This window comes from Aotus nancymaae, unplaced genomic scaffold (assembly GCF_030222135.1).
Source record: "Aotus nancymaae isolate 86718 unplaced genomic scaffold, 86718_ANA_hifiasm-v0.15.2.pri h1tg000003l, whole genome shotgun sequence".
NCBI classification, from domain to species: domain Eukaryota; kingdom Metazoa; phylum Chordata; class Mammalia; order Primates; family Aotidae; genus Aotus; species Aotus nancymaae.
The window spans coordinates 38,776,331-38,800,303 of NW_026988414.1; the positions used below are offsets into that span (position 1 = coordinate 38,776,331).

The 23,973-nt window shown below is 40.1% G+C and overlaps 1 protein-coding gene across 2 annotated transcripts in view; it reads right to left on the minus strand.

Annotated features, from left to right (window-relative positions):
• UBE2R2 (ubiquitin conjugating enzyme E2 R2) overlaps positions 1–23,973 on the minus strand; it is a 104,136-nt gene that overhangs the window by 1,443 nt on the left and 78,720 nt on the right. The window contains exons 3-4 of one of the 2 annotated variants that reach the window (XM_064380583.1): positions 16,175–16,272; positions 3,957–4,091 (exon numbers count right to left, since the gene is read on the minus strand). In XM_064380583.1, coding sequence (XP_064236653.1) covers positions 3,957–4,091; positions 16,175–16,272 — 233 coding nt within the window. The remainder of the gene's footprint in view (positions 1–3,956; positions 4,092–16,174; positions 16,273–23,973) is intronic. The other variant, XM_064380591.1, reaches the window with a different exon arrangement.

The window sequence follows — 23,973 nt, forward strand, 5'->3', positions numbered from 1 at the left end:
TCCCGAGTAGCTGGAACTACAGGCCCGCACTACCACGCCCAGCTAATTTCTGTACTTCTTTCGGTAGAGATGGGATTACATCATGTTGGCCAGGCTGGTCTCAAAACTCCTGACCCACCTGCCTCGGCCTCTCAAAGTGTTGAGATTATAGGCTGAGCCACTGAGCCTGCCACACAACCCACTCTTGGATTTTCTCCCAGCCCATCACTTTCTCCAACTTCAACACATTCACCCTGGTCTTTTTTTAATTTTTATTTTTTACAGTGTTGTTAGGTATAACACCCTGGTCTTTTTTGGTATCTCAGACACACCTTGTTGATTTTTCTGTCTGCACCACTTGCTGTGCCCCTCCTCCACACATGCCTGGTTCCTCCTCGTCACTCAGAAAGCAATGCCTCGGATGTTAAGGCTTACAAATCACCTTAGAGAAGGCCTGGTCAGACAACCCAATTTAAAGAACCATCTAGTCACTCTTTCACATTATCCTACTTAGCACTATCTAGTATTTTTTGTTTGCTCATTCTTCTGTCTCCCCATATTCTGATGTGAGTGTCAATGTCTGTCTTAGTCTCTTCTATTTCCCCAGTGTCTAGCACATAGCCTGGCACATAAGAGGTGTGCAGTCAATTCTATGAGTGAACAGAGCAATACCTTGTTTCCTTCAACAATTACAAAAATTTGAGTCAAGACTTGACCACTCTTGATCTTCCTAATGTCAATCTCTTTTGGTTGTACTTGAAGCTCTTCTTCTGTTGCCTTGCTTTGCATATGGATGGTCCTGAGGTTTCTGGGCTTGAATCTCCACACTCAGCATTCTCCCTGGGACATCAATCATCTTTGTTCCCATAATTTTAGCCACCACTCATTTTATGCTGACAGCTCTTGGCTCATATAAACAAATGCTTTTTGGAAGCTTCTATCCTGATGTTCCATATGCAGAGGTAGACTACATATGCATTTTCTACCTCTATTGCCAGTTTCTCCTATTTTACCTCTCTGAATAAACATCACTTCTTAAAATAATAAATCTCACTCCAAAGACCTATTGTTTTACAGCTTTTTTTTTTTTTTTTTTTTTTTTTTTTTGAGATGGAGGAGTCTCACTCTGTCGCCCGGGCTAGAGTACAGTGGCGTGATCTCTGCTCACTGTAACCTCTGCTGCCCAGGTTCAGGCAATTCTTCTGCCTCAGCCTCCTGAATAGCTGGCATTACAGGCACCTGCCACTGCACCCGGCTAATTTTTGTAGTTTTAGTAGAGATGGGATTTTACCATCTTTGCCAGGCTGGTCTTGAACTCCTGACCTCATGAGCCACTGCACCTGGCCACAGCTTAAATATTTTTTTTATCTGTCGTCTCGTCCCTACTACTACTGCCTCAGTTTAGTCCATGTCGGTCCCCTGTCCAACTGAAGTAGGATAGCTTGAGCCCTGGAGCCAGAGGTTGCAGTTGAGTAGAGATCGCATCACTGTACTCCAGCCTGGGTGAAAGTGGGAGACCATCTCAAAAAAATACTCAAGCATTTGTAATTGACTTGACATGCGTGTCATGCTATTATGATCCTGTATTGTAGCAAACATGGGTGTTTTCCTTCCCTTTTTTCACCTGAAAAATTACTGGTTATGAGGAATTATCTCTGCTAGGAAATTATTACATTATGTATTTCTCCCAATGTTTCTTGTTTAGGCTTCTATAGGTATAATTATACATGGTCGTTTGTTTTTAAATGCTAACAAAGTGAACTCCCTAAGGAGACATGCTGTCTTAATGAGTACCTGACACAAAGTTGTTGCTGAGTGTCAGGTACTGTGCTAGGTAATTAAGGCATGATAGAATGAGATAAAAGGACCCTTAAATTAAGAAATAGAAGTACCTTAAGAATATGTATACATAAGCTTTCTGATCCTTCAATCCTTAGTACACTCTCACGCCTCTAGATTTCTGTAGGACCTTACTATTTATACTAATTATCTTCAAATTTTGGTATGTATCAGTCACCTAGGTGAGATATATACACACACACACATGCTCAAACTGTCCTTGTAATCCCATAAAAGACAGCTATCATTTAGGGACAGTCGAAAGGTGATCCCAATGGGCAGAAAACTTAGAACTGCTGATTTTATTACTCAGCAGTCACCTCATGTGCTTTCCCAGCATTGTTCTAACTTTTTTCATATCACTTGGTCTCTTGCCAACTAGATTTTACTCTTATTTGTATAAATGCCAGTGCTTACTGAACTCCTATGCACAAAGTAAGCTGTAACTGTATTTAGGGTCTGTATTTTAAGAAATGAAAATCTAACATCAAGTGGGGTTGAGGCCAGGCCCGGTGGCTCACACCTGTAATCCCAGAGCTTTGGAAGGCTGAGGCAGGAGGATCAATTGAAGCCAAGAGTTCAAGACCAGGCTGGGCAACATACCAAGACCTTGTCTCTACAAAAAATAATAATAGAAATTAGCTGGGTGTGGTGGTACATGCTTATAGTCTTGGTTGCTTGAGAGGCTGAGGTGGGAGGACTGCCTGAGCCCAGGAATTCAGGTTACCATGGGCTGTGATCACACCACTGCACTCCAGCCTGGGCAACAGAGGGAGACCATGTTTCTTTAAAAAGAGGTGGAGGAGGCTGGGTGCAGTGGCTGACGCCTGTAATCCCAGCACTTTGGGAAGCCGAGGTGGCTGGATCACAAGGTCAGGAGTTTGAGACCAGCCCGGCCAACATGGTAAAAACCCTGTTGCTACTAAAAATGCAAAAAATTAGCCGGGCATGGTGGTGGGTGCCTGTGATCCCCAGCTACTCAGGAAGCTGAGACAGGAGAATCGCTTGAACCCAGGAGGCGGAGGTTGCAGTGAGCTGAGATTGTGCCACTGCACTCTGACCTGGGTGACAGAGTAAGAGTGTAAAAAATAATAACAATTTAAATAAAGAGGTGGAGGGTGGGGGAAGGATAGGGTTTGTATTTATCACAAATTTTTTGGGTACTATTACAAGAACCTGATGTCCTGAGTGATTAAAGGTTGAGCTTTTTTCCTTTTACATAGAGAAGAAAGTAAAAGATCCCCAAAATTAACCATTTTGGACCCATTATTCGTGGGACCATTTATCATAATAGCATAGCCACTAGTAGATTCCAAATCCCTCGAATCTTATTCTAGGGCTCTGTTATACCACACATTAGTGTTGCTGATAATAAGGATTTCCAAGATACTTGCTGCTATGGTCAGGAATGCCAATAAACTAGAAGGCTTTATTTATTCAATTTTTTTTTTTAAGACGAAGTGTCGCACAGGCTGGAGTGCAGTGGTGCGATCTTGGCTCACTGCAACCTTCACCTCCTGGGTTCAACCAATTCTCCTGCCTCAGCCTCCTGAGTAGCTGGGATTACAGGCATGCACCACCACACCTGGCTAATTTTTGTACTTTAAGTAGAGATGGGGTTTCACCATGTTGCCTAGGCTGGTCTCAAACTCCTGACCTCAAGTGATCTACCTGCCTCAGCCTCCCAACGCGCTGGGATTACAGGCATGAGCCACTGTGCCTGGCCTATTTATTCAAATTTTGAAAACAAAATTACTCTGTCTTGCATACACTTGATACTCTGTCCTATGTACCTGGAACATCTGGAATACCTTGGGTAATTGTGTTTGCTACACTTAATCAATATGTTCTAGAACAGGGTCCCTAAAATGATTAAAAGACACTTTGCAAACTTGACTAGTTAAGAACCTAGAAGTTCTGGTTCATAGAAAATCAGGTCTGCTACTGCATTACCTAGCAAAGTTCATTGGGCTCAGGCAGAAATCTTCTCTTCCCACACTATAAATCTAATTGGAGAAAATTATCCTGGAATGGACAGGATATTTAAGTTTGATGTAAAACCTTGGTTCCAGAATATATTTTGGTTTTGTATAATGACTTAAGGTAATTTAAAAAAAAAAAAAAAAAAAGCACCTTACCTAATGATTTCAGCATATTCTTTGTCTTTTCCTTTACTGTCTCTCCATTTCCTGAACATAACTGAAGCATCGACATTGGCTGGGGAGAAGGTGTTGGGCTCATTAAGCAGTGAGATTACACTTAATAGGATAGTCCTAGAAACAGGAAAAAAGGGTCAGCTATGAATACCCATATTTACAGTATTTAAAAATATTCTGCTTTTTAAGAAAGTATAATCGGATTTCAGATTTTCCCTCCCTTAAAATTTTTCTGATACAATTTAATTTGAGACCGTGGGGGATTAGAGATGATCATAAATTTTTTATTGATGGTTTTCATAAAAGGCATTTAAGAAAAATAAGATTAAAAAAATTTTCTTCAGAAACAAGCTGCTGTTAGGCAAAGCAGAGAAAATCTGTGATTCTAGTATAAGGATAATGCACAAAGCATAAAAATGAACTTGATGGAAAGCCCTGTCTCAACTGGCTGCATGTTCCAATCTGCAGAAAGTGGATGTCTTAGAAGCTTTCAAATACCGTTTATTTTAAAAATTACAAATTAAATGGCATGAGGGGAAAAGCTTAAAATATTTAGTTTCTCAAAACTCCTGTGCTGATTAGTAGTGGGATCATGCCTGTGAATAGCCACCGTACTCCAGCCTGGGCAACATGGCAAGACCCTGTCTCCAAAAAAATTTAAAAAAGAAAAAGAAAAAATACTTAATTTCAAGGCAATCTTGATGTGGAACAGGGTAAAAATGACGCTATTCTATATAACCAGGTTTATAGGGTTTTTTTTTTGAGACGGAGTTTCGCTCCTGTCGCCCAGGAAATGGAACGATCTCAGCTCACCACAACCACAGGCTCCCAAGTTCAAGTGATTCTCTTGCCTCAGCCTCCTGAGCAGCTGGGATTACAAGCATGCACCACCACACCTGGCTAATTTTGTATTTTTAATAGAGACAGAGTTTCTCCATGTTGGTCAGGCTGGTCTCGAACTCCCAAACTCAGGTGATCTGCCCGCCTCAGCCTTCCACAGTGCTGGGATTACAGGTGTGAGCCACTACGCCTGGCTCAGTTTTGTTTTGTTTTGTTTTTTTGAGACAGAGTCTTGCTCTGTCTCCCAGCATGCAGTGCAGTGGCATGGTCTCAGCTCACTGTAACCTCTGCCTCCTGCGTTTAAGTGATTCTCCTGCCTCAGTCTCCTGAGTAGCTGGGATTACAGGCATGTGCCACCAGGCCCAGCTCATTTTTGTAATTTTAGTAGGGACAGGGTTTTGCAGTGTTGGCCAGGCTGGTTCTGAACTCCTGGCCTTAAGTGATCTGCCTATCTTGGCCTCCCAAAGTGCTGGGATTACACGCATGAGCCACCATGCCCGGCCCTATATAACCAGTTTTTATTGTGGCCTCTTAAATGACCTGAAAAACAGTGCTACAAATATATTTTTTCCATACTTGGAAGACAGAGTTAAGCAGGAGAATGGAGGAAAAGCAGAATCCTCCAAACAGAAGAACTAGAATCTCTGATAACAGAAATTTTCATTCAAAGGTATTTACTATGTACCTACTGTGTGCCAGAGGCACCAAGCAAGATGTACAATGGATGTACAGTGTACAATGCTGAGCAAGCTAGATGCCATCCCCTGGTCTCCCAGGGCTTACAAATCTAGTGGGTGTTACAAAAGGCCAGTTTTCATCCACAGATAAAAATTAGACATTCCAAATAATCAGGGAATAAAGTTTCTGTTAGAAAGACTAATATGCTCCAAAACAGTTCCAAATTACTCCTAGGCTTTTCCCCCTAAACAATTATGTGCATTAGGAGAAAAATGGGAGGAAAGATGAAATGTCTCTATCTTTCCTCATTGATGAGAAGTTAAGAGATTGTGCTGCAAAAATAGCCTTTTGCTCCTGGCCCCACGCAAAAAATAAAGGGAGGAAACCAGGCAATTAGATGTTTGATCTGATGAAAACTTTTCCTTAAAATGGTTAAGAATTTCTGTTATACGATTATACAAGATATGACAAAGGCATTTTCAAAGAAAACTTTTCTATCTAGTTAAAATCCATTGATCACACATGCTCCTTTCTGTTAGGTTAGGAACTCCTTGGCCTTCCTCCCCTAAGCGCCTTCCGGATTTCTTTAGTAATTACATTAAAAAGAGTCAAAGAAGGCCAGGCAAGTTTGCTCATGTCTGTAATCAAAGCACTTTGGGAGGCCGAAGCAGGTGGATCACAAGGTCAGGAGATTGAGACCATCCTGCTAACACGGTGAAATCCTGTCTCTACTAAAAATACAAAAAATTAGCCAGGCGTGGTGACATGCCCCTATAGTCCCAGCTACTCGGGAGGCTGAGGCGGGAGAATTGCTTGAACCCAGGAGGTGCAGGTTGCAGTGAGCCCAGATTGAACTACTACACTCCAGCCTGGGTGAAAGATCGAGACTCTGTCTCAAAAAAAAAAAAAAAGAAAGAAAGAAACTCATTAACTGCCAACAGTAGAAAATGGATGGACAACATCTTAGAAGTGCAATAAAAATGTGGGCAGAAAACTGCATAAAGGTTTCTCCAGAAGAAAACACGTAAAATGTATTAGGAAGATAAACAGGATAAGGATGAAGTATAGTATAAACAGCTGGTCTCAACCCCAGGGCTCAGGCAGTATTCCTAAAGTACTGAGATTTTAGGTATGAGCCACTGCTCTTGGCTGGAAAAATAGCTTTTTTTTTTTGCGACAGAGTTTCACTCTGTCACCCAGGCTGGAGTACAATGGAGCAATCTTGGCTCACTGGGTTCAAGTGTTCAAGTGGTTCTCCTGCCTTAGCCTCCAGCCTTGGCCAGGCTGGTCTTCAACTCCTGACCTCAAGTGATCCACTGGCCTCAGCCTCCCAAAGTGCTGGGATTACAGGTGTGAGTCACCATGGCTGGCTGGAAAAATAGCTTTAATTGTCTAGCTTAGTATTGTGCACTAACAACTTTCTACGATGATGATTATGTTGATGTATAACCTATGCTGTCCAATAAAGTAACCACTAGCCACATGCAGCTACTGAGCACTTTGAAATGTAGCCTGCACAACTGAAGAAGTGAATTTTAATATTTATTTATTTATTTTAAGACAGGGTCTTGCTATGTTGCCCAGGCTGGAATACAGAGGCTATTTATAGGCATGATCAGCACACTACAGCCTCAAACTCCTTCTGCCTCAGCCTCTCAAGTAGCTGGGACTACAAGTGTATGCCACTGTGCCAGGATACTATTTAATTTTTTTGAGGCAGAGTCTCACTCTGTCACCAGGCTGGAGTGTAGTGGCACGATCACGGCTCGCTGCAACCTCCGTCTCCCAGGTTCAAACGATTCTCCTGACTCAGCCTCCCGAATGTAAAATGCCACATGTAGTTAGAGGCTACCATATTGGACAACACAGATCTAGAAGAATCCTATTACCTGAATTAAGAAAGTTTCCCACAAGCAGTTTCACCAATTTTTCTTGCAACTTGTTTATTAAGATAGTGTGTATATTGGGAAACAAATTTTTAAATGTTTAATCAGCCATATCTAACAAAATGAGAACTTCTAATTCCAGGTCCTCTTAAGTTAAAAATCCAGGATGTTATGACTGGGCACGATGGCTCACGCCTATAATCTCAAGAGTGAAACTCCATCTCAAAAAAAAAAAAAAATTCAATTGCTAGCTCATTTTTTTGTTGTTAGTTTTATTAAGCATTTAAAATCCTTATTCATTTATTGTATTTTCTCAGGCGAAACAAGAAGATGGAAAGGTTTAACAATGGGTTGAAATGAGAGAGAGTAGAAGAAAGACCCAATAATGAAACTATCAAACTAATGTACCCCAATGATGGGGTCAATATAGCCCTCTAAAGGGATATTTCCTGCACATCATGAATGAAGGGAAAAAGATCAAGAAAACAATAGACATACACTCATTATTATTCTACTTTTGTCCATGTAAGTCACAGTTGCATGTGAAGCTTGAATTTTTAGCAGTAACATGGAGTTCCATTTATACAATTAGACAATCTTTTGGCACTTGGACAAGTTTCTTGGACTAGCAAAATAGAACCTGGGGGCCCATCCCCAGACTCTCGGTTCCTGTAAAGAGTAACTGCACTACCCTTTGTTTTTTTTTTTCTTTTCCCCCCACATGAACACATAGGTGTGCTACCCTTCTCTACTCCAGGTTTGGAGGAACAGATCTGATCTATCTCAATCCAGCACATGTTTAACATTTATTACAACAAAGAATAGACCTAGAGGGAATTTGGGATAAGAATAAGGGCCAGGGAGTTCTTAGTGTCTGTGGTTCCTTGCACAATTCCCACCACTACCATTCCAGGAGTTAGGGATGCTCCCAGAAATAAATGTGCTCCTTCTACCCCTCTTTATGCCAGCAAGGGAACAAGGTAGGTCTTTTCAGGATAGAGGGTCTAGGCCAAAACAGAAAAATGCTAAGCAGAGAAACGAAGCACAGAAAAAAAGGGCAGGCAAAAGCACCTCACTTTACAGTCTTCAGGTTCATATTTCAGATCCTGTTGCCTGCTTCAGTAGCTTTGGTCAGAGGTTATTTAGCTATCTTGTTGTGAATAAAAAATAAGTTTGTAGGCCAGGCATGGTGGCTCACAAGAGGCCAAGGCAGGTGGATCGCCTAAGGTCAGGGGTTCAAGACCAGCCTGACCAACATGGTGAAACCCTGTCTCTACTAAAAATACAAAAATTAGTAAGCCGTTTGGTGGGAGCCTGTAATCCCAGCTACTCAGAAGGCTGAGGCAGGAGAATCGCTTGAACTCGGGAGGCAGAGGTTGCAGTAAGCCGAGATCATGCCGTTGCACTCCAGCCTGGGCAACAAGAGCGAACCTCTCTCAAAAAGTTTGTAAACAATAAAAACTCTCAAAGAAAATAAAGACCAACACATCATATATAATATATATTAAAGACTAGCAAACAGCAAATCAAGTTGTGAAGTTCTACAGAGCTCATATGTGTTTAAAGGACAAAGCAAACTTGGGTCTCACTCCATCACCCAGGCTTGAGTGCAGTAGTACAATCACAGCTCATTGAAGCCTTGTTCTTGGGCTCAAGTGATCTTTGCACCTCAGGCTACTGAGTAGCCAGGACTACAAGTGCACATGACCATGCCTGGCTAATTTTTGTATTTTTTGAGGTAGAGATGGAATCTCATCATGTTGCCCAGGCTTGTTTTGAACTCCTGGGCTCAAGCGATCCACCTGCCTTGGCCTCCCAAATTGCTGGGATTAAGGACATGAGCCACTGTGCCTGGCCTGAAGAGGTATTTAAGGGAAATTGGAAATCAGGATTAAACATGTATGACCCAATGGGTAATATTCCATTTGCCCATTTTCTTTCTTTTTTCTTTGAGATTGAATCTTGCTGTTGTCGCCCAGGCTGGAGTGCAATGACACGATCTAGGCTCACTGCAACCTCTGCCTCCCGGGTTCAAGCAATTTTCCTGCCTCAGCCTCTCAAGTAGCTGGGATTATACGCACAGTGCCACCACACCTGGCCAATTTTTTATTTTTAGTAGAGACAGGGTTTCACCGTGTTGGCCATGCTGGTCTCAAACTCCTGACCTCAGGTGATCCACCTGCCTCTGCCTCCCTAAGTGCTGGGATTACAGATGTAGTGCCACCACACCCGGCTAATTTTTTTTTTTTTTTTTGTATTTTTAGTAGAGATGGAATTTCACCATGTTGGCCATGCTGGTCTTAAACTCCTTACCTTAGGTGATCTGCCCCCCTTGGCCTCCCAAAGCGCTGGGATTACAGGTGTGAGCCACTGCGCCCAGCCTTATTTGCCCATTTTCAACATGTAGACAACCCTTTCTCTGTTAGCTGCTATGTCACCATAAGCACAACTTTAACAGGGTAGTATTTGTGATGGCCCTACCTAGCATCAAAAATAAGACCTGGCTCTAGGGTCTGCCTGGAAACCAAGCAAGAAAAGTTCGGAATTTTGAAGGATTAAAGACTGGCACCCTCCCTGTCCCTGCCTCCCCATGTATATATCCCTCCAGGCAGCATGGGAGAAGTAGAAAGGGTTTATTCCTAAAAAACCAGAAAACCTGAGCTTGTGCTGGGCATGGTGGCTCACACCTGTAATCCCAGCACTTTGGGAGGCCGAGGCAGAAGGATCACCTGAGGTAAGGAGTTTGAGACCAGCCTGACCAATATGGAGAAACCCCATCTCTATTAAAAATACAAAAGTAGCCAGGTGTGGTGGCACATGCCTGTAATCCCAGCTACTTGGGAGGCTGAGGCAGGAGAAATCACTTGAACCCAGTAAGCAGAGGTTGTGGTGAGCCAAGATCGCACCATTGCACTCCAGCCTGGGTAACAAGAGCAAAACTCCATCTCAAAAACAACAAAAAACAAAAACAAAACCCTAAGCTTACTTCACTCATAATCATGGGCAAGCATGCATATACACATGTGCACATACACAAACACACATGCAGATTGACTTAGATATTGAGTTTTACAGACCCAGCGTAATTTGATGAGAGTTGATGTGTGATGTTAATGAAGCCCAGTTCTCTGTAGCCAAAAATAAATCCTGCATACTACCACCCTTACTGACTCTGGGTTTTACCTTGACTTTTCTAGTTGTCCTGGGTCCTTTAAATCTCTCATTTCCGCTCTTTCAAAGGATGGACCGGTAACTGACTGAGTTAAAGCTCAGTTCTCATTATGTCTTTAAGTATGGGGGAGGGATTTAAAGAGGACATCAGGACAAAGAACAAAGAAGCCTATATGACAGGGAAAACAGGGCAACTGATGGTAAAATATAGTAGCTTAATGGGTTTACATTATTAGAAAGTTTGTCTTTAGGCTGATAAAGTAACTGACTGAGTTAAAGCTCAGTTCTCATTATGTCTTTAAGTTATGTTATAAAAATATAACAGCTCATTCTGTGCAGTGCTGGACCTGCTGCTGACTGATGTATCCCTGAGAATGCAAGTAGGAATACAACCACAGTTTTTAAATGTGTAAATTATGTATCACTTGCAGAGAATGGAATTGGCAGGCTGAGGGTAGTGGGACCCAATGAGCAAAAACCAAGAAAGCAAATAAATAAAACCACACTGTTCTAGAATTAGGATTAAAAGAGCTTTAGGAACAGCATGGTTATACCTCTTTGCCTGACCCTGCCTACTTTGGCACCCAATGCTAGGGGCGATGTCTCTGGCTCCCTGTTCTTTTAATGGGTTATAGAGAAGACAAGACAGAAAAATATCCTACCCTACTTCTGAGACAAACTCGTTTCATATCAAACAACAGCCTCTATTGATTAGGTTAATAAACTTAGTTTCACATTGCATTTTTCCAATTGAAAAAGAAAACATTATATATGCCTCTTTCAACATAAAGCAAATCCACGCCAAGACTATTCCAGAGCTGACAGCAGATATGATAGGGAGTTCTAGGGATGGTGTCTCAGAGAAAGCAGCTGTGAACTCTACAGCAAAGTCCAAGGGATACACCCATGCCCACCCTACCCTATCCCCAAAGCTCCCACATCATTCTAGACAGAGCATGTATTAAGGTCCATTTTGTTTCCTCCATCAGGAGAGGCAGGATGCTGTGAACTCCTAATCAAAGACATGTGGCAGCATCAGGGGTCCCGTCCGTACCCTACCCTCCCAACTCCACTCTTGCTGACAAATGCCTACTCCTTAAAATTTTCCAATTCAGGAAGAAACCCTCCTACCACCTCTAGCCCCACCAATTTAATCCTGGGCCTCTGGGAGGAGGAAGCCTCTGGATCTTTTCTTTCAAAAGAAGTATGCTGGCTTTCCCAAGAGGTAGCAAGCTACTGATGAGTCTTTAGTGAACACTAGTTGGCTGATATCTGCATCCCTGAAATTCTTCCTTTTCAAGTTGGCTAACTCTCACTACTCACCAGATCTGATAATAAAGATTAACTCAGGCTCTTGAAGGTAACTGGAGTCTCTTACTTTTCTTCAAGTTACAAAAGCGCTCCACGTACCACTTTATTTTATAAATATGTCCACTGACGTGCTGAACGATAGTCTTGAGTACAGGTGGTTATGGAGAAGAAAACCAAACGTGAATATGGAATCACTTTCAGATGTCTGAGATGCAGCAGACAAGACTCCAAAACAGGATCATCTCCACTGCCATCTTACTACAGCCACCCATAAACTGGATATGGAGCCCAGAACCCTTAGACAGTTGCTGGCCCTAGATAATTCAGCAGCAGAGAGGCACAAGGGGAAAATAGTTGCCCATTTTCACTACATCTTGTATCTTCCCTCTTAATATTTCAGTGCCATAAATAACCTGTCAGAAAATATAACAGTTTACTACTTACTTTAAAACCCCCTTGCCTCAAAACAAAGTGAACACAGAAACAAAAGGGGTAAGGAAAAGTATTCCACATCTGCTCATTAGACAGTGCTTTCCTGACCTCCGCTCGAGTTCTGAGCACCACCAGGTATTCCAGACAGATGAGGTTTCAAAAAGTGTACAAAACAACCCACAGCCCCCTCAAAACACCAATAAGATTAAAATGTTGAAGGATTACCCAATGATTACATGGAGCTAAATGATAAAAAGTCGAAAAAGGTAAACGACTTCCAACACAAATACCTTGTAGAGCTGTGTATGAAGATCTTAGGTGTAACTCCAAACAACTCATTGTAGTTGTGAAGCTTCCAAACAAAGCAGCATGAAAGCAGGAAAAGCAATCTTGATTTTGAGTTTGGGGAATGTCCCTAAATTGTGGCTCAGGTGGCCTGGGGACTCAATAGTTAGAAAAAAATGATGCTGGTACCCAAAGTAACAAAGGTAGTTTCAGATGGACAGATAAATATACAAAAGGAATCCCGTCTCCAAAAGACTGGGTTAAATGAGAAGTAGGACTATTTTAAAAGAAAAAAATGTTCACAATATTTTAAGCTCTCTGAGACAAGGCAAATGACATCATTTGCATATAAATGCAAGAAAAGTAAAGGATAAAAATCCTAAATTCCTGTGGGTGGTGGCAATACATTATCCAGGCAGGCAGCATAAAAATGCAATGAGGAAAATCTTGTTTGGAGTTTTGTATCTGAGGAAAGGGGAAGCTTGTTTTCTCAAAGAGGGAGGGAGTGTAAGCATTTGATTCAACATTCAATCTTCAAAACCAAGAATCACCAGTATCTTAGCTACCACTTCCTCTACTCTAAGGTTACTACTGGTCCTGAAAACCCATGCACCAGAATCATAATCAAAGGACAACTGAGGATTTTTTTGGGTGTAATTTTTTCAACAAATTATCCAAAATACTTTTAAAAACCCTTTTATACACACTGTCTAATTATAATGTCAAAATAATGTGCTACAATTACTTCTAAAGATACAGCACCCTCAAACATACTCTTGAGTAATAAAATAGAATACATAAAACTCAGAATTGTTAATACTAATTTAAAATTGAGTCTATTGAGATAATTCATGTATATATAATTTGCTAATAGGATACTTTTCCCATCCAAAAAAGCATATTCTAAATTATAGAGTATCTCAAAAAAAGCTCAAAACACTTATCTTAGTTACTTAGTTATTTTCATGTATTTAGCACCCAAGATAAATTCTGTACTACTTGAATTGGTTATGATACAGGTATCTAGCAATTATGTCTCCCTGCAGCAAAATGAAATAAATATGGGGAACTAAGAAATGTATTTCTTTTCTAATAGCAAATGACTACTTCACATTAGACCAAAAAAATCCCTTGAAAATATCAGCAGCAACCCAAGCCGGTCAGGTAATACACACCATTCTAGTAGGTTTACATTCATTATTCACTTAATTCTATCAAAAACCTATTGAGGTAGGTATTATTCTCCTGTAGATAAAAGATTCAGAAGTCTGGGTATAGTGTGAGCACCTGTAATACCAACACTTTGAGAGGCTGAGGCAGGAGGATCACTTGAGCCCACTGAGTTGAGATCAGCCTGAGCAACACAGTAAGACCCCATCTTTACAAAAAATTTAAAAATTAGTCCAGGTGTGTTGGGGCACACCTGTAATCAGCATTTTGGGAGGCAGAGGCAAGTGGATTGCCTGAGTCCAGTAGTTTGAGATGTCCTGGGAAACAAGGAGAAACCCCATCTCTACAAAAAAAAAATAAATATATATTATATATATATATATATATATATACACACACACACACATACAGGTCAGGCACAATGATGCATGCCTATGGTCCCAGCTACCCGAGAGACTAAGGTGGGAGGATTGCTCAAGCCCAGGAGGTTGAGACCTCAGTGAGCCGTGACTGCGCCACTGCATTCCAGCCTGGGCAACAGAGCAAGATACTGTTTTATTTTTTTTTTTTTAAAAAGAAATATAAGAAAAAAAAAATTCAGAGGGATGATGGTTGTCCAGGTGAGGTGTAACAACACATTTATTTGAATTTAAAAATTAGTAAGTTGTGTTAAAAACTTTACTATATCTATTTTCTCAACTCTTTCTAAATAAATTGGATGGAACAAGGTACCCAAAGGAATGAGTAACAAAAAACATAATCAATAGTCATTTAATATATCTTGAAGAGCTTCTTTTACAAGTCAGGAAGCTTCCAATTCTTCGCTTTTGATAAACGTAGAGATTCTAATCAAATAGTTTTGGTATCAGTAAAAATGTTTTGGTGAAACCCTGTCTCTACTAAAAATACAAAAAATTAGCTGGGCACGGTGGCACGTGCCTGTAATCCCAGCTACTCAGGAGGCTGAGGCAGGAGAATTGCCTGAACCCAGGAGGCGGAGGTTGCGGTGAGCTGAGATCGTGCCATTGCACTCCAGCCTGGGTAACAAGAGCGAAACTCCGTCTCAAAAAAAAAAGAAGAAAAAAATGTTTAACAAATGACTGAATAAACAAATAAAGGGAGAAGAATAGATCAATCCATGCAGAATAATTAAAAATAATTTATATAGATATCCTGGCTTCAAGGAGGTATAGCTCCCCTCTCCTTAGCTGTAGGCTATGCATATGACTTCCTTCTAAGGAGTGAAGAATGAAAAGCTCAGGAAAGAGCAACTTTACAGTGGAGAAAAGCTAAAAACATTATCTCAGCCAGTAACATCAACAGGGATAAGCCATACTGATATGACATAATAAAAATGGCACATTACTTCTCTGATCTTTCTTCCCCAAACCTATAACCCTAGACTAATCATGAAAAAAAAAATAAGAAAAATCTCAACTGGGGAACACTGTGCAAAATATCTGATCAGTACCCCCCAAAATTGTCAAGGTCATCAAAACAAAGAAAATTTACACTCAAGAGTTGCTTAATAGCTAGGCATAGTGGCGTACACCTACAGTCATAGCTACTTGGGAGGCTGAGGTATAAGGCTCACTTGAGCCCAGGAGGTCAAGGCTGCCGTGACCTGTGATTGCACCACTGCACACCAGCCTGGGTGATAGAGCAAGACACTGTTTCAAAAACTGAGAGAGAGAAAGAGAAAGAGAGAGAGAGAGGAGAGAGAGAGAGAGAGAGAGAAGAGTTGCCTATGGAGACATGACTATTAAATTATAATGTGATGATGTCATGAGCTGGGCACAGTGGCTCATGCCTGTAATCCCAGCGCTCTGGTAGGCCAAAGGGGGAGAACTGCTTGAGGGCAGGCATTTGAGACCAGCTGGGCAACTTAGTGAGACCTCATCTCTACAAAAAATTTTAAAACGTATACACATACATATATACATATATATTTATACATATGAAAGATTTTGGAGCAAAACAATGACAGGTAAAAACTAACGAAATGTGAAAACAATATGGACTTCAGTTAATAATTAACTTTTTTTAAAGTTTTTAAATTTTTTTATTTTAGTGACACAGCACACAAAACATGTTTATTAACTGTAACCAATGAATGATACTAATGTTAGATGTTAATTAAAAAGCAGAGTAGAACTAGGATAAAGTAAGAGTAGGGATTCAGGCTTCAAAATCAGTTCCTAAGTGAACACAGGGAAATGAGAATCTTATACATTATTGTTTAGTAAATACAGCTCTACAAAATGACGCATACATATTTCTTGAAGCTCTAGCTGAAGACAAAACAACTAAATATAAGAAAGATGACTTTTACATGTTAAAAGACAAAATGTAATTTTATTTTACTAGGGGCAAAGACAGTAAGGAGATTAAGTCCAGAAACAGATTCCTCCTTATGTAACACCTTACCTCACATTCTGAGTAGGATTCCACCTTTCAGAAGGCAGTTCTCCACTCTGTGGGTCATCTACAGGCGGATGAAGAATCGAAATGCATACATCTCCATTCTACGAGACACAAATATTACATTCAGTAAATACTCAAAAAATGATGTAAAAAAAGGGACACTGGTTTCAAAGTTTCCTTTGTTCCTAGAAACTTTTTTTTCTTTTTCTTAACCTATCAGATCTCATGAGAAGAAACTGTTTTTCATCAAAGGAGGAAATAATTCTGCTTTTTCTTTATGTTCAAAATCAAAGATAAAGAATTAAGGATTTTAAAAATATAATATTTATTTTGACCAATCTCCAAGGTATATTTTCTATTGAGAAGACTTACTATTCCTATAGCACAATCCTGATAAAACAAACAGACATAAAAATTTGCTGGGGCCAGGTGCAGTGGCTCACACTTGTAATCCTAGCACTTTGGGAGGCCAAGGTGGGTAGATGGATCACCTGTGGTCAGGAGTTCAAGACCAGCCTGGCCAACATGGAGAAATACTGTCTCTACTAAAAATACAAAATTAGCCAGGCGTGGTGGCAGGCGCCTATAATCCCAGCTACTTGGGAGGCTGAGGCAGAAGAATCGCTTGAACCCAGGAGGTGGAGGTTGCAGCGAGCCAAGATTGTGCTCCAGCCTAAGCACCAGAACGAGGCTCCATCTCAAAAAAAAAAAAAAAAAAAAGACAAACATGATAAATCAAGATTCAATTGTCTTAGAAGCAGCCAAATATATATCCCTTTGTTTTCAGATATATTTATAAGAAATTGGGGGTATAACTACATGAAGTACAAAAAGCTTATATATGCAGCCCTAATTTAGACACACAGAAACTATATTATGTTTATGTGTAATCATTATCAATATAAAACATTTTTTAAATAAAATTTAAGTAAAATGAATACCAAATATTATATTCTAAAACACTGCATTATGGTTAGATACTGTAAGGCATGTAAAAAGGTACTACAGAAAAAAGTGCAGTGGCTCACACCTGTAATCCCAGCTCTTTAGGAGGCCGAGGTGGGTGGATGACAGGGTCAGGAGTTCGAGACCATCCTGCCAATATGGTGAAACCCCAAAAATAGAAAAATAAGCCGCGTGTGTGGCAGGCACTTGTAATCCCAGCTACTTGGGAGGCTGTGGCAGAGAATTGCTTGAACCCAGGAGGCAGAGGTTGCAGTGAGCAGAGATCGAGCCACTGCACTCCAGCCTCAGCAGCAAAGTGAGGCTCTTATCTCAAAAAAGAGGGGAGGGGAGGGGAAGAGAGGAGAGGAGAGGGGAGGGGGTAAGGTGGCTTGCACCTGTAATCCCAGCACTCTGGGAGGCCAAGGTAGGTGTATCATCTGAGGTCTGGAGTCCAAGACCAGCCTGACCAACATGGAGATATCCCATCTCTACTAAAAATACTTAGCCGGGCATGATGGTGAATGCCTGTAATCCCAGCAACTCAGGTGGCTGAGGCAGGAGAATCACTTGAACTTGGGAGGCGGAGGCTGCAGTGAGCCAGTTATTGCACCATTGCACTCCAGCCTGAGCAACAAGAGTGAAACTCCAGCTCAAAAAAAAAAAAAAAAGAGGAGAGAAACTTGGTATATTTGGGCAGTGAACAAATGCACGGGAGGTGGGGTGGAAGATAAAAGGCTTTGTCGTTGAGGAAGCTTTAAGATGGGCCTTCATTTAACAATAACAATTTAAACAACCTATGGGAATTTCGGACATGAGTTTTTCTGGAGAAATAAACCAACACTATAAATAGTAGAATAAAATATGCTTGGGTACTTGTATTTGTTTTCTATTGCTACTGTAATAAAATACCACAAACTTGGTGTAAACACCACAAATTTATAATTTTACATTTCTGTAGGTCAAGGTCTATCATCTCTCTTACAGGGCTAAAATCAATGTGTTGGTAGCACTGCATTCCCTTCTAGAGGCTCTAAGGAAAAGTCCCTTTCCTTGCTCTTTCTAGCTACTAAAGGCCAATCTTTGCCCTTGGACTTCCCTATTCTATTTTCAAAGTAATGCCAATGTTTCATTTACCTGGGCCTTTCTTCCGAAGTCACATATCCTCTAACTCATTTTATGCCTCCCTCTTCCACTATTAAGGACTCTTGTGATTATACTGGGATCCCCTGGATAATCCAGAATAATCTCCCTATTTTAAGGTCAGCTGATTAACGACTAACTTTTCTTTGACATATAATCTAACATTCACAGGTTCCAGGGAATAGCATGTGAATATTCTGGGGGAACCATTATCCTACCTACCTCAGTAGTGAACAGCCTAGTTTTGATGAAGAATAGAGCCTAAAAATTAGGCCACAAAAGTATGTTACTTGGTTCAGAGCTTAATAGATATTAAAAAACAAAACAAACAAAAAAAAACTCCTTCTTAGTAGTATGAAATAAATAAATTTGCATTTTAAAATAACATATTAGAAGATGGGCATCCAAATGGATACAGACGATGCATTTGACAAAATCTAACACTCTTTCATGATAAAAACAATCAAAAAGTGATGAATAGATAGGAATTATCTTAACATGATAAAGGGGACTTATGAAAAACCCACAGCTAGCATCATACTCAATGGTGAAAGACTAAAAGCTTTACTCCTAAGATCAGGAGCTTGACAAGGATGCCTGTTTTCACCATTGCTATTTAATACTGTAGTGGAGGCTGGGCATGGTGGCTCACACCTGCAATCCCAGCTCTTTGGGAGGCTGAGGTAGGTGGATCACAAGGTCAGAAGTTCGAGACCAGCCTGACCAACATGGTGAAACCTCCTACTAAAAATACAAAAATTAACTGGGCATGGTGGCACACGCTTGTAATCCCAGCTACTCAGGAGGCTGAGGCAGGAGAATTGCCTGAACCTGGGAGGCGGAGGCTGCAGTGAGCCAAGAATCGTGCCACTGCACTCCAGCCTCGGTGACAGAGTAAGACTTTGTCTCCAAAAAAAAAAAAAAAAGGAAGTTGTTGGCTGGGCGCAGTGGCTTGCACTGTAATCCCAGCACTCTGAGAGGCTGAGGCAGGTGGATCACTTGCAGTCAGGAGTTCAAGACCAGCCTGGCCAATGTGCTGAAACCCCATCTCTATTAAAAAAAAAAAAAATTTTAATTAATTGCTTTAATTTTCCATGACTTACAGTCTTGATAGATGCCACATTTTTGTAGGCTGCCTTGGTTGTCTTTCGTAGTTGGCTGTTTTTCTTTTTCTTGTTTACATCTTTTTCCTGACTCATCTGTAAGGTCTTGCATAGCAGGAAATATTTTCTTTTTTTAAAAAAGATTTAAAAAGTTTTTTTATGTAATTAAAATAAATAAATAAATAATACTGTAGTGGAAATTTCTAACCAGAGTAATAAGACAAGAAGAAAAAAAAGAAAACTGAGTTGAAGGGGAGAAAACCATCTTTATTCACAGATGACATGAGCCTCTATAAGAAAGCTACAAGAGCTAATAAATTCAGGAAAGCTGCAGGTCACTTTTATTTTTATAAACTAGCAAAAATAACCTATAGCCTAAAAGGATATTATGAAACAATTCCATTGATAATTGTCATTTAAAAGAATAAATCTAGCCAGGCAGAGTGGCTTACACCTGTAATCCTAGCATTTTGTGAGACCAGGGCTGGACAACATGGTAAAATCCTGTCCCTACAAAAATACAAAAAATTCACTGGACGTGGTGGCACATGCCTGTAATCCCAGCTCCTGAGGAGGCTGAGGCAGGAGAATCGCCTGAACCTGGGAGGCAGAGGTTGCAGTGAGCTGAGAATACACCACTGCACTCCAGCCTAGGCAACAGAGTGAGATTCCGTCTCGAAAAGAAAAAAAAAGAGAGAATAAATCTAGTCATGGAAGGGAAAAGACTTGTACACTGAAAACTACAAAACGGTGCTCAAATACATTTTAAAAGACCTGAAAAAATGTAGTTATGATGTTAAGATGGTTCTATTCCCCAATTTCATATACAGATTCAACACAATCCTTATCAAATCCTACCTTCCCTTTTTGCAGAAATTGACAAGGTAATCCTACAATGTATGTGGCAATTTAAGGGACCCAACTGCCAAAACAATTTGGAAAAAGAAAAAGTTGGAGGATTCACACTTCCTAATTTTAAAAATTACTACAAAGACAACCATGTTGTTCAGTACTGGCATAATGACAGAAATATAAACCAATGGCACATAATTGAGAATTGAGAGTCCAGAAATAATCCCACACATCAATGGCCAATTGATTTTGACAAGGATGCCAAGTCCATTCAATGGGGAAAAAACAGTCTCTTCAATAAATGGTAGTGGGACAACTGAATTTCTACAAACAAAAAAATACAATCGGACTCCCACCACGTCATATACAAAAATTAACTGAAAAAAGATCAAAGACTTGGAAATAACCACACTTAATTAAAATGGAAAACTTTTGTGCCATCTAAAGGACATTATCAAGAAAGTGAAAAGGCAACCTACAGAATGGAAGAAAACATTTGTAAATCATATATCTGATAAGGGTTAAGTATGTATAAAATATACAAAAAATTCCTAAAAGTAACAAAAAGATATCCATTTCAATAATAGGGAAGTCCAGGTGCAGTGGCTCATGCCTGTAATTCCACCACTGTGGGAGGCTGAGTGGGGAGGACTGCTTGAGGCCAGGAATTCAAGACCAACCTGGATGACACAAAGAGACAAGGTCTCACTTTGTCTCTCAGGCTGGAGTGCAGTGGTGCAATCTCAGCTCACTGCAACCTCTACCTCCTGGGCTCAAGTGATCCTTCCACCTTAGCCTCCCAAGTAGCTGGGACCACAGATGACAGTCACCATATCTGGAACATTTTTTAATTTTTTTATAGAGATAGAATTGCACTGTTACTCAGGCTTGCCTTGACTCTGAGCTCAAGCATTCGTTCTGCCCTTGCCCTCACAAACTTCTGAGATTACAGGTGTAAGCCACCATGCCTGCCCCACCCAAAAAAGTTTATTAATTAGTCAGGTGTGGTGGTACACACCTGTAGTCCCAGCCACTTGGAAGGCTGATATGGGAGGATTGCTTGGGCCCAGGAGTTTAAGGCTGCAGTGAGCTGTGATCATGCCACTCCAGCCTGGACAACAGAGCAAGACCCTATGCCCCAAAATTAAATGAAAAATGAATGAGCTAGGACCAACATTTCTCCAAAGAAGATATACAAATGGTCAATAAGCACATGAAAAGATGCTCAAATAAGTCATGTGGGTAATGCAAAGCAAAACCACGATGAGCTATCACTTTGTACTCATTTAGGATAGCTATATTTTATTTTATGTTTTAATATACAGATGGAGATCTTGCTATGTTGCCTAGTCTGGTCTTAAACTCCTAGCCTCAAGCAATCCTCCTGCCTCAGCCTCCCAAAGTGCTGAAATAACAGATGTGAGCCAGCAGGCCTAGCCCTTTTTTTTTTTTTAAAAAAAAAAGGAAAATAATGAGTGTTGGTAAGGATGTAAAGAAACTGGAACACTCATACACTGCTGGTGGGAATGTAAACAGTTCAGCTGCTATGGGAAAAAAGTTTGGCAGTCCAATTAAAAGATGGCTGGGCACAGTGGCTCACACACCTATAATCCCAGCACTAATAGAAAAATGGGTTTATCAAGTCCCAGAAAAAAAAAAAGAAAAATGGGTTTAAAAGACAAAAAAAGAGAAAAAAGAAAGAAAAAGTCAGTTGGGCGCAGGGGCTCAGGCCTGTAATCCCAGCACTTTGGGAGGCTAAGGCGGGTGGATCATGAGGTCAGGAGTTCAAGACCAGCCTGGCCAAGATGGTGAAACCCCATCTCTACTAAAAATACAAAAACTAGTCTGGCATGGTGGCAGGCGCCTGTAGTCCCACCTACTCCAGAGGCTGAGGCAGAGAACTGCTTGAACCCAGGAGATGGAGGCTGCAGTGAGCTGAGATTGCACCATTGCCCTCCAGCCTGGGTGACAGCGAGAGTCTGTCCAATCAATCAATCAATCAATGTTAAACACAGAATTCCCATTTAACCCCACAATTCCACTCCTAGCTATATAACCCAAAGAACTGAAAACAGGTACTCAAAAAGTACATGCACATACATGTTCACAGAAGCACTATTCACATATGCAAAAGGGAGAAATAATCCAAATGTGTCCATCAAAAGATGAATATAGAAACAAATTGTGGTATATCTATCTAATGCAATATTCTTCAGCCATGAAGAGGAATGAAGTACTGCTACATACTACAAGGTGGATGAATCTCTAAAATATTGTGCTGAGTGAAACAAGCCAGACACAAAAGGTAACATATTGTATGACTCTATTTATATTAAATATCCAGAACATGTAAATCTATAGACAGAAAGTAGACTAGTGGTTGCCAGAGATTGAGGGAATATGGGAATGGAGAGAAATTACTTAATATGTAATGTATTTTAGGTTGGAATGATGGAAATGCTTCACTACTACATAGCGGTATTAATAGTAGTTGTACAATATTATGAATGTACTAAAAACTACTGAATTGTTTATTTACTTATTTATTTATGAATGAATGACACAGTCTTGCTCTGTCATCCAGCTCAGTGCAGTAGGATGATTATAGCTCACTATAACTTCGATCTCTTGGGCTCAAGGGATCTACCTGAAAATTGTTTACCTTAAATGGTTACTTCTATGTATGTGACTTTCATCTTCATAAATTCTTTTACTAAAAAATGGGGAAGTTCTTAGACTCTAGAATGGTGATTCTATAAGCTAAAATCAAAAATTATCTAGCCTATATGCCATCCAAATCCAATTAAATAAAAATTTCCAGGATTCTTTTTAATAACTTCTCCACATGATTCTGATACATGGTCAAATTTGGGCATGTCAATACTTAGGAAACATTTTCCTTATACCTTAAAATGTTAACAGAAAATGCATAAGATCTGCAAATCCAAGAATTACATAAATATGCATAAAATACTGCTTGTGACAAATTATTTATAAACCAGAGCTCATTCCGAAAAGTACAAATTCAGTGGCCTAAATACTAACATGTTCTAAATGATGGCTAATGTATCATATAGGTAAACCTATCATATATGTATATTCCCATTAAATTTTTTAAATAAAAAAACATTTAAACCTTTAATAATGTATATTATGAAATCACATTTGCTAGGTAAAATTTCAATATCAAATCAGAGTAAGAATCTTCAGGTTTCCATTGATTTCCTACTTTATTCATCTGGGCCATATAAACCAAGATGAAACAAAAAGAGACTTCAGGAGGTCTACAAGAGTATTTTTCACAAACTTTTCTCCAACATTCCAGAAATAAGGAATGTTTTACAAGTCAATTATTGATTATTTCTTTTAATTAAAAAAACACAAGAAAACAAACGTATTTGGCCAGGTACCAATGAGAAGTTATTTGTGTCAACTTATCCTAGTAGCTAAAGCAAAATATTATATATTTCTGAATAGGTAATAAGAAAGCATTTATATTCAATTGAAGAATGCTTTAAATGAATTCAAAGATAAATATTTTATACAGGTATTTTCTTAAAGATCATTTAGTAAAATCATGTCAATTTTACACCTGTAATTGGCAACATAAATGTCTACCAAAAACACATTTTAAGAATTGAACACCGTAGCCAGGCGTAGTGGCTCACACCTGTAATCCTAGCACTTTGGGAGGCCGAGGTGGGTGGATCACCTGAGGTCAGGAGTTCAAAACCAGCCTGACAATCATGGTGAAACCCCATC